Genomic DNA, 12,017 nt, shown 5'->3' on the forward strand with positions numbered 1-12,017 from the left:
TATTTAATTTTATTAATGAAGAAAATTATATGGAAAACGTATGAATAATGATCTTTTGACCTCAAATCAATAGGGGGTCTTTCTTAGGCCTTTACAATGTAGGAGATTAAATTTAAAATCCTTTCGGCATTTTGAACTATTTTGAAAAGTTAGTCAAGTTCAATGGTATTTTACAATGACCATAGTGTCAAGTAATATATGCGCAAAATATCAAATCCATACCTTTCAGTTCTCGAGATATAAGGTGTTACAGATGGACAGACAGGGTAAAGTCGCTCTGCTCTACAGGCGACACAATAAGAACAAAATGACTGAGCAAAAAGAAAAGAATACACTAAAAGACGATTGAAATTTTTATTGTACGACTAAGAATAACAATGCATAACTATTAAGTATTTTACTCATTATGTTAATAAGAAGGCCAGTCTTTTGGACGCTTACAGGGTTGTTGTCGTTTTGGCTTTTCTTCCTCCTCTCTTTCTCTGCGTTTGGCAAAGAGGACACAGAATCGACAACAGCAACCAAAGGCTCCTATAGCGATGACAGTAACAAGAGTAAGAATGGCCACTTCTAGATACTCAAATCCATGAATGAAGTCTCGTAGGTACACTGGTGCTTTTCTGTTTCTTGAAACTATACAATTAACACAGCAAAACGTAAAGTTATGAATCATTGGAATGTATAAACTTTTTTTTTTTTGATTTACATTTATTATGTGCTAGTATCTGTATGTTTCACTTAAGTACAAAAACATTTTTTTTCATTATAAAGCATTTTCATAATTGCTGGGTAAGCATCCAAATAGACACATTAGTTGTACTTAACTGAAACTGATTGTACTTAATCTGATAAATGCAAGAGAACAAGCATTTATAATCAAGCTGTCTAAGTTTTATAATAAGTAAGGTGAAAATTTTTTAGTTAATCTTTCTAATGTTTTAATTGTACCTGAATTGGTTGTCTCAAGATTTGTTTTTTGTCTTGTATGGATAGTTGTACGTGTTTTCCTTTCTTCTGTTGCGCTCTGCTTGGTCGTTGATATTCTGTTATGTGCTTTAACAGAAATGGGTGATACGAACTTTGTCATTCTCAGTGTTTGAATGTAAGCACGAGTCGAAACCTCCTTAACTGTACTTGGAGAACGCATTTTCGACATTGTAGAACTTAGTTTTATATTTGTTAGTGTAGTTGGTACTGTTGTCGATGTATGATCTGTGGTGGTTGTTTTCGTTAATTTATGGATATTTGTTGTTGCAGAAGTTTTTCTCGTAGTTGGAAATGCATGCACTGAAATCAAAGCTTGTTTAACTGTACTTGGAGAACGAGTTTTCGAAATTACATAATTTGGTTTTATCTTTGTTGTAAATGTAGTTGGCACTGTTGTCGATGCATAGTGTAGGGTGGTTGTTCTTTTCGTAAATTTACGAATATTTGTTGTTGCAGCAGTTCTTTTCGTTGTTGAAAGTACATGAGGTGTAGTCGACTCCTGAAGGATATCTAATTATACAGAAAGGCTTTTCAACTTTTCATATACAATTTATGTTTTCAATTTTAAAGTAGCAATTAAACTAATACTATATTATTTTGCAAAATACTGCTTTTTACCTTTGCATATGGCCGCGTGAAGTTTTCTTATCGTGTTCGAAAGTGAGTCGTAATCCTTAATTAGTAATGTATGGTTCGCACCCGAAGCTATGTGTTGAAGTTCTTTTGGATCAACATAAAGTCCAACACCAATGCAGAACACTTTTATATTTGTTTTACGCAGCGATTTCACTTGCATTGCCGTTGCATTTGGGGAGTATGTTTGACCATCAGTGACTAAAATAAGAATTTTATCTGCATTTCTTCTTCCACCAGCCTTGAAGCTATTTTTGATAACGTATTCCAAACCAGCTACTATATTCGTTCCACCGCTTTGATACGGTATGCTGTCGATTGCAGTCAGTAAGGTTGCCATGTTTTTGTTAACATCCAAAGCAAATTGATGATGCACAATTGAAGCAAAAGTTTCAATTCCAACCAGGGTGTTTTGTGGACCAATTCTAAATGTCGAAACGATTGCCTTTGTAAAGTTTAAAACTTCCTCAAACGCCACAGCCCCAACAGAACCCGAAGTATCTAGCAAGAATACTACATCTTTTGTGGCTGTTTTGCATTCTACAATACATAAATTTAAAAAGTATCTTCATTTAATGAAAAAGCATATTGGATTATCTCATATTTTCTTAAACGTTTAAAACAATTCACCCTGAAGAAAATTTGAGAAATGATTTTTTTTTAACTTTACGATAATTTTTATGCTAATTTGTAATGGACTGCAAAGGGAAAAATTACAGTTCATATGTTTTAGTGATAATCACATTTCAATTTGTTCTTGTGCATGAAACATTATTCCAAGTTTGTTTTCCTGGAATTTCCCTGCACATTGTGTTGTAAATACATACCTAAAAATATAATAATTCCTTCTTAAAAAGACTACACAAAAGTGCAGAAAATGGAATCCAAATTTGGGGTTTCTAAGGTAATGATTGACATCTATAGAGATGACATAATTTTCACTAATTTAATTATGATTTCTACTTTATTCTTCTACAAAATATCATGATGTTCAATGTGAAGTATAGAAGAGGCACATTTTTTTTATTTAGTCTCTTTAAATGTTTTTTTTATTTTTTTGGAGGACAGATTATACAAACTTTTTTTCAAAAATCATGAAAATAACTAAATTTATGTTTATGTAAGTAAAATGGATAACTTTAACCGCATAGATTTTACTTTTTCTTTCAAAATTTCACAATAATGTCCTATAGAAGGATAAAAAGTTGTATAGATGAATAACGATTATTGCAGAAAGGTAGACTTTGGAACATTATATATAGAAAGTTACAATTTTATATTTTAGAAATTTGATATTTGTGCTGTATACAACCAAAATATGCCCAAAAATGTATATCAATCCAGTCATCCATTTCTTTGTCTGTATCATCTGTTATTAAGTGGAATTAAGTAGAAGACATGAAGTCGGTAAGTATTGAATCAATTAATTCAAATTTGAAAGTTTCAAATTGTTTACAAAAACAAGACATATCAAGTAGGAAATGTTCTCATTTAAAGCTTATATAAATTTTATCATGTTAATCTTTACCATTAAAAAGATTAGTAAAGAACTTTAAATTGTTCTGTATCTAAGCGGTTACGAAGGGTGCTTTTTTGACATTAAAAAGCCAAGAGTCAATAGTAACTTATCTGCACAAAATCCACAAATCTTAAAACTTTTTTGATTGTATACAAACTGAAGATGACTTTCGATGAACATAATTACAGACGATATTTAATTCTTCTTTGGATGTACTTATATATTATCACAAGAAACCAAAAATGCATGAAAACCCTTTTACTTCCATGTACATGTAACAGTCAATACTATATAAATCTGGCCGGTTAGCATGTGTTCTGTTTGAAGTAGAATGAATATTGAATTCGATCAGATTCTCTTTTTTTTATTTAAAGTTAAAATTAAACGAATTTATTTTCTTCTTGTGACCTTTGAAAATAATAAAAAAAAAACATTGGTCTTTTTTTTTGAACTAGTATAATCAACATCGGAATAAAAAGATAAAGATTATCATTACGTCTTTTACTTTTTTCATTTTGATAATTTTAATTAATTTTGTATAATAAGATGTACAGTTATTAATGTAATGATCAAAACATCAAATTCTAAATCTATTTAAATCCCATTTTACAGCTTTGAAATACACTGTAAAAGATGATAAAAAAAACTTACTGACTATAACACTTTCTGGCAGAAATGGGTTGTTATATTTCAATTTTTTGATTTTTTTTGGCAATCACTTTAATATGTTGCAAGTGAATCCCTCAAAACTGCACTGTTTCTAGTTTTTCTTTCTTTTTTTTCTTTTTCTTTCTCAATTGCGAGCTTAATTGAAACTGAGTATGTTCAAGACAAAACGTCAAGTTAGAGCTTGCCTCTCTCTCTCTTTCTTAATAAACTATTACGTATTCGGATTCTGTTTTGTACATATATCTACATATAAATTTGTACATGTATTTGTAATATGTGTGAAAGTTTCAATTAAAAAAAAAACAAATGCAAAAGTCAATGCCATATAGTTTTAATCTGTAGGATAAAGCACCACTCAAATACATTCCTTATTATTCGTTGATTGTTTCGAAAATACACTACGTGAATGCAGGAATGGGGTTTCCAATGTTTATTCATTTAAAATGTCTTGTTATGCTAATTCCATATTAAGATGCAAAGGTAAAATCTGGTGTAAATAATTAAAATTGATAAATATAATGTTGGTAAAATACGAAAGAAATCAAAACATGCGAAAAATAATTGATATTACATGCTTTACTGGGAATTAGGTACACAAAATTAAGTGAAACTTAAGTAAATGATTTGACAGTGCATTTTAAAGGCATTGAGTTACATGCAATGTGAATGACTCACCAGTTTGAAGTTAAGAATTGTATATCCTCATAGTTATTAAGTTAGCTGAAAAATGATCATGGTGTAAGGATTCCATTTATAATTCGTCTGCCTTTGAGTGTCTAGATCTGGCTCCGGGGCTATAAAACTTAGATGAGCTCACTTTTGATCTCAATTTCACTTTAACAAAAGGAATTAAAAGTGGAAAAGTGAGATTGAATTGAAAAGTTAGCTGATCTAAGTTTTATGGCCCCGGAGCCTGTTCTTTTCTAATTATAAGATTCTAACTTAATTAAAACTAAGTTATTTTCATATGTTCTTATGCATTCATGAATTTCGTTATATGGCTTTGTTTTTATGTTAAATTTCAAAGGAGAGGTAGATAGTCACGATTTAACATCACCAATAATATACAAAAATTGGACCTAATGAGAATAAAACAAGTTTCTGATTGGTTATTCTAGGTTTAATTTAAATGTTTACATACCAATAGATATTTACTCATAGTAATTAAGTAAACTACTTCCTTAAATGATAGACCTACCTCTTTGCATTTATAAAATTTGGAGTTTTAGGTACTAGTTATGTATAAATCTTTTCTACAAAAAAGATATTACATGGCACTTACCTTGCTTTTTAGATTCTGATACATGAGTTCCAGACAATATGAGAAAACAAAAGCAGAAAAATATATACGTTCCCTGTAAAGAAAGTTATATGTTAAAAGTATATCTAAAAATTTAATTTCAATATTTCATTGTGAATAAGTTTTATTTTTTACCATTTCTGTCGACTTCCAGCCTCCATATGATTGACAAATTTATGAAAAAGTATTAATCATATCTTACCTCGATATTAAAATGTCAATAATACATATTTCTGTTTCTCTATATCATTGATTAAATTTGAAGTTTTGCGAAATTGAGTTCCATTCTCCAGCCTAGTTGAAGGGTAGCAAAGGACGTAAAACATTTACTGTAAACGGGCAATCGATGACAGTTTTTAGGAGATTAATTCAAATTCATGAATGAAGAAAGTTGAAAAACTGCTTCAAATTCGAATTATCCATGAGAGAAATGAAAAAGGTTAAGATAATGAACAGTGATCGATCTCAAAAAAAAAAAAAATCTATAAACAATACAAATCTGTGAAGGGGGCATAAAACACGTACCCCTGGAAATTCCAGAGGTGGGATCAGGTGCCTAGGAGGAGTAAGCATCCTCTATTGACTGGTCACACCCATCAGGTAGACGGAACATTCCGTAGTCAAATTCAGTAAAAATAAAAAATAAAAACAAAGGCTCAAGACCAAAATAAAATTGTTGTTTGGAATTGCCTCCCGCCTCATTGAAATCACCGCTCCTGGAAAAAAATTAATGACCAAAAATAAGATTATTTTCTATTCAATCAAATCTTGGCTGTTGCGCCACCAAAACACTTAATCAGCGTCGAATGTATGCAAAAACTGGGTTATTTGTTGATGGGAGATACCTTTACAAAAAGTCAGAAAATAGTGTGTTCGTTTCCTTTAAGAAGTATTTTATTCACGATATACATGAAGTATATACAATATTAATGAACATGGATTGAACAGCAGGCAAAAGTGGCCTATATTTCTCCATTAGAGATCAAGGTACAAATCATGAAATGTTACAATGGTATATATTTCAACTTTTACAAAGACATGCATTTTAAACTAATTTTTAAAGATGATACAGAGTACAGAGAGGGGAAATGAACAATAAATGGAAAAAGGAAAGGAAAGAGAAAAAAGGGAGAGTGGGGGGAGGGAAAAGGGAAAAAAAAGGCTCGGAACCATATGTGTATATGTACTTTCAGTCTACATGCTGCACATTAATACATATTACATTTACACATTCTAAAATTTTAGAAAATATTTAAATAAAAAAGACTTTGAAGAGCTGGAAAAAGAGTGCCAAAGACTGGAGCCAAATACTAAATAATTTGTCTTTGTAATTAATTTTTCTTTGTAATATTTCACCGTATTGTAAAACAGCACATGATACATGAAAAACACCTAAGATTGGGATTTTTATGACATCAAACATTCAACTACTATATAATTGCCTTCACCGATTATTTTGAGCAATTTGTAATCCATGATACAAAATGAAATCTAGATAATTTAATCCTACATGCATGGATTTACAGATACAATACGATCACAAAATAAATCTCTATATTAATATTTACTGACAAGTTTAATACCCCTTATCCCCCGTATAGAATAATTGCAATAAGCAATTATCAAGTTGGAGGTTTGCTGGTACAGGTATTAATCAATTACATAAGAATTTAACATTTAGCTTTTTACAATAAGCAGTGAATAGCTGAAAATTGGTGTTAAATATATTTGTAGTACACGTATTACAAATTATATAAGGAATCGATTTAGAAAATCCATTTCGAATCGATTCATCGGCTTTCCCACATTTATATGGTCAACTAAATTTAATCTGCTTTCAGATAAGAGAACGAATGGGGCTTTTATTACAAAGGAACATTCTCCACCCCCTTGGTGTTTAATAAAAATTACTTCTTGAAAAAAAATCCATGCACATAAATAGCCAAATTTCTGCTTCATTTGCTCTCTGTGGAATAACTGATAGGATTATATGTTCAGTTGCACAAACCACATTGAAAACGTTGTTTCAAGCAATCTGTAGCTGTTTAACACCTTTTCACTGAAGGAAGTTGATGCTAATAAAGATTTTATTTTATTTTTAATCTTAAATTCATTTATAAATTGACAGGAAAAATAATACACAATATCATTAATATAATATTAGAATGTATATTTCAATTCGTAGCTGCCCATTTCTATTTTTTGTTAATTTTTGCATTTTTTCCATAAGTACATAAAGTTGTTTACCATTCTTTGGTTTTATTTGGGAGGGCATGTGAGCCTGCATGCAATCTGTTATTTAGTTTTTTTTCTTTTCAAAATTTTATTTCCCCTTCACTGAAAATATCAATTCCTAATAGTTTACTTTTTTTATTGGTGATCATTTTATTTGTTAAGAAATTCATATAAGTAACAAATCTTAGTTTCAACGATTTGGTAATAAATGACGTGAATGGACTGAAACTCGTAAAATACCCTTTAAATGTTTTTGATTTTCATAGGCATACAACTAATGGAATGCTAATGTGCACCTTTTCTTCTGTTATAAAGAGTGTTCATCATTATACATGCAATTATCAGTTTCTTTTATCTTAAAATATTTCTGTTTCTAGGTAGCATTAGTCAGGTTATGAAGTGAATTGTTATGATTCAATTTTTTGGTACATGTATAATATTATATTGTAATCTTTTTCTTCTTCATTCTGATCATTTTCATATATAAATTGTACAACGTTAGATCAAATATGATACAATAAATTTCTTCAAATGAATCAAAGGAAGGGTGTTTTTTTTTTTTTTAAAAAAAAGAAAGTAATTTTTAGAAGTGTTGAGCACATTTCTACCTGGGAGATTAAAGTAAGCTCTGCTGAAGGATCAGATATAAAAACAAGAAGCCCAATGGTCTTAACGGTCACCTGAGTATAATACAACAATTTAGAGGATCCACGGAGTATGAAATAACTGATAGATGAAACTTTGTTGCTCAAAAGCAAGAGAAATAGGATGATCAGGATCAAGAAATAATTAGTTTAGTGTACAGTAACAACTCATACATTAAGTTTTAATCTGTCCCCCATTTATCACTATCACCATGTAGAATATTAATAAACTATTAGTGCTTCTGTACTATTTTAACCCCATATTAAAACCTCTCACATTGGCCTCTCTTGGTCTTAGAAGAACATTTAATGAGTTATTTTTGTCTCATTTTTATTTATCTATTACATGTATTTACAAGTGTACCTGGTCATTAAAAGTTTGAAAATACTCTTTGTATTATACAATAAAACTTCTTGCATCATTCTTTTACTCTATTGACCTTTCAAATACATTATTTACAGTGATTAATTGTAAGAAGTGAATGGCAAAGGGGAACAACTTCTCTCAGTGGAATACAAATTAATAGACCCCTGGTCTGGACCAAAACACTTGACCAAATGATCCAGATGTTCAAAAATCTGGAAAAATACCCTTGCTTATTAAAACATTTACTATGTTTGACTCCAATCTTCCCAGGACCAAAGAAGATTTTCAAAGAAATAATGCATTTTCACTACAGATTCAACACAGCCCTACCCTTATACCAGAACCCATGACCCAGGGTCATGAAATTCACAAATGTTGAATAGGTACCTTCATCATAACTATGTACTTAGTTGAAGGTGTTTTCACATTTTCACTGCATTAGCAATAGAACCCCCCCCCCCCCCCCCCCGAAACACTAGGACCACAAGTTTTAAAAATTTTGTAAGAAGCACCCTTGGTCATCATAAGTATGCACTTTATTTATCTGCTCAACACTAAGGAGCAGACAGAATTATTTAATAGAATTAATGTATTTTCACTATATTATCAATAGAGCCCCACCCCTACATCAGAACATCTGACCCAGGGGCCATGAAACTCTGGAAACTCTGGAAGAATCACTCTTTCTAATCATAACTTTACAGTTAGTTTCTTTGCTTTATAAGCAGGAGCAGAAAAGAATATTTTCAGAGAAATTATGCTTTGTCACTAGTATATAATCAATAGAGCCTTCCCCCCCCCCCTTTCACCAGAACCCCCAATCCTGTGGCCATGAATTTCATAATTTTGGAAGAGGCATCCTTGCTTATCATAACTACGCACTTAGTTTGTTTAAATAATATCCAGGAGCAGAGAAGAAGATTTTCAAAGAATTAATGCATTTTCACTATATAATCAATAGAGCCCTACCCTAACACCGTAACCCCTTAACCAGGAGCCATGAAATTCACAATTTGAGATGAGGCACTCTTGCTCATCATAACTATGTACTTAGTTTGTTTACTACCCAGTAGCAGAGAAGAAGATTTACAAAGAAATAATGCATTTCACTAAAATCAATAGAGCCCCGCCCGAACACAAGAACCCATGACCCAGTGGCTATGAAATTCACAATTTGGGAAGAGGCACTCTTGCTCATCATAAGTATACACTTAGTTCCTTTGCTTTGTAACCAGGAGCAGAAAAGAATATTTTCAAAGAAATTATACTTTTGCACTATATAATCAAAAGAGCCCCCCCCCTTTCACAAGAACCTCCAATTTTCGGGCCATGAATTTCATTATTTTGGAAGAGGCATCCTTGCTTATTATAACCATGTATTTAGTTTGTTCAATACCCAGGAGCAGAGAAGATTTTCAAAGATTAATGCCTTTTCACTATATAATCCACAGAGCCCTGCTCTAACACCATAACCCCTGACCCGGAGGGGGGGATTCACAATTTGAGAAGCGACACGCTTACGTTAACGGACGTGACAGACAAAAACGGATAGCAATAGGTCACCTGAGTGACTCAGGTGACCTAAAAAACCTATTCTTTCGAACAGATAAGGTATTCGTTAGGACGAATTAGTTCTTCGTTCGGGCGAATTATATTTATGTTTGGATGAATAAATTCATCGTCCAGACTAATTAGTTCTTTGTTCGGGCGAATTAGATTTCTTACTCTTTTGACTTTTATTTTCATTAATATGATTGCATGTGACTATCAATTAGTTCTAATTCATTTAACTTCCGTTAATTTTGGTAATTTAAAGGAACATTATGTCAAAAATTAATTTTGTTTTGCAACCGCTAGACATGGGCAAAAGGTATCAATATCACCGATTTGTTGTCTCAAATATCACTTTGAACAGATAGAACCTTAAAAATCTTTACTAAATGAATAGCGTGCTCGATGTAATCCCTGTACTTTCAAGTCTTTTTATTAACACGTTTGCACTCTTCTCGGATATTTTGTGGCTGACGGCGAATTTGAGCTGCTGTAAAAGGGGTTACTATAGGATATCCGGGCGGGTAAATGCCATCGCTTAGGAAATGGCAGTCCCTTTGGAGGTCATAAGTTCTTGACCACATCCGATCCATCATTCTAAAAAATGGAGCATTATTAATCCAGATACAACGTGACAAATGTTCAAATCGGCATCAGTGATGATGTTTCCGGTGTCTCATCGGTATATCAAAACTTTAAAAAAAAGACAATCGCCTCCATCTCACTGTCTCTACATCTGTTTTCGCTCTTCCGCCCATATCAACATCCTCAAAGAATAATAGGTTTCTGCTGCAGAATATCGAAGAAATTAAGACAATTCAGTTGTACCGATAGCAGTCACCATTGCAATAAAGAAATCAAAAATATCCGCTGTTTGTTTCTCTGCATCTTAACATGTCAACAATGCATGCAAGAACTTCATTTGTTCGTGAATCTTTCGTTGAATTCTCGAACAAACGAAGAATAAGGTTTCTTTGTCTATTTTGTTTGAGTAAGAGGAGAAGTTACTGTGTCAGTTGTGACAGTTATGCAAGAAACACGAGGTTATTGAAGTGAATGGAAAGAAAGGGATTCTGTTGTAATAAATCATGCAAGTATAGAGGCTCCCAAGCGGTTTAATAAAATTCAACATTTTGAATTCGACATTCAGCATATCTACACCAGAGATGTACCCTCTTTTCTCTCTCGTTAATAGACAATACGAAGTGTTGTGCCTGTTCTCTAAGTGTACCGGGAATGGTCTAATATGAAAAAAAAAAATGATTTAAAGGCTGGAACTTGTATCCCCATCTCATTCACTTGGAAATAGGTTTTTTCGTCATTGGTCCGTTTTGTCAATTTTTTTTTATCGTTTTGTTAAGGACGTGAAGTTTGCGACAAAATAAACTTTCTAAACGAGCACTTTTCTTTTAATTGCAGGAACGGTCAACATCCAATCTACAAGTTTACGTAATAACACTAAATAAAAGTGTGTTTACAAAGTACAAATCTGTTTTCATAGGCGGGGTAATCACGATTTCTTGAATCTCCAAACGATAATTAGGACGCCCACTTTTTTTTTTTTTTTTTACTAATTTTACACTTAGTCAATGCATGTTTGTCTCTTGTTCTCCGTTTAACAGTAGTTGTAATTTTGCATTCTTGAAGTTGTGTCAAAAGGATATTATACACAAACATGCGCTTATAGTTTAAAAGAGAAAAAAACTTACTCTTACATTCGCCGTCTCTGTTGTAACTAAGGGTTCTGACATGTTGGATATTGTAATTCAGAACATGATTTCTTACCTCAGGTGACTTTGTGAATACTAAACTCCGTCACATAACTTCTAAGGTAGCATTTTCAAACTAGGACATTGTGTTCGAACATGTTTGTCAGGCATTTTAAACTCTTCTCAACTTACATGGACGTGACCATATTGTTAATTTCTTTTTGAAACTTTTGTAAATTATGTATGTGTGCCATGCAAAATAGAGAGTGATATAAGGAAAGAGAGATCACATATTTTGAGGTCACCTGAGTAACTCAGATGACCTATTTCCGTTTTTGTCCGGCGTCGTCCGTTAACATTTGAACATTTTCATCTTCTTCTCTGGAACCGCTGAACAAATTTC

At 32.1% G+C, this 12,017-nt stretch overlaps 1 protein-coding gene across 1 annotated transcript; it reads right to left on the reverse strand.

Annotated features, from left to right (window-relative positions):
* Nucleotides 1–409: 409 nt before the first annotated feature.
* On the reverse strand, nt 410–11,656 carry LOC133204834 (collagen alpha-1(XXI) chain-like). The gene is made up of 5 exons (XM_061340578.1): nt 11,621–11,656; nt 11,078–11,146; nt 5,091–5,163; nt 1,606–2,160; nt 410–633 (listed from the first exon to the last, which is right to left on the reverse strand). Exons 1-5 carry the CDS (start codon nt 11,654–11,656, stop codon nt 410–412), a joined length of 957 nt encoding a protein of 318 aa, XP_061196562.1.
* Between the last annotated feature and the right edge of the window lie 361 nt (nt 11,657–12,017).

Source organism: Saccostrea echinata, unplaced genomic scaffold, assembly GCF_033153115.1.
Source record: "Saccostrea echinata isolate AGI-Se365-2 ecotype Australia unplaced genomic scaffold, CSIRO_AGI_Sech_v1 ptg000054l, whole genome shotgun sequence".
NCBI classification, from domain to species: domain Eukaryota; kingdom Metazoa; phylum Mollusca; class Bivalvia; order Ostreida; family Ostreidae; genus Saccostrea; species Saccostrea echinata.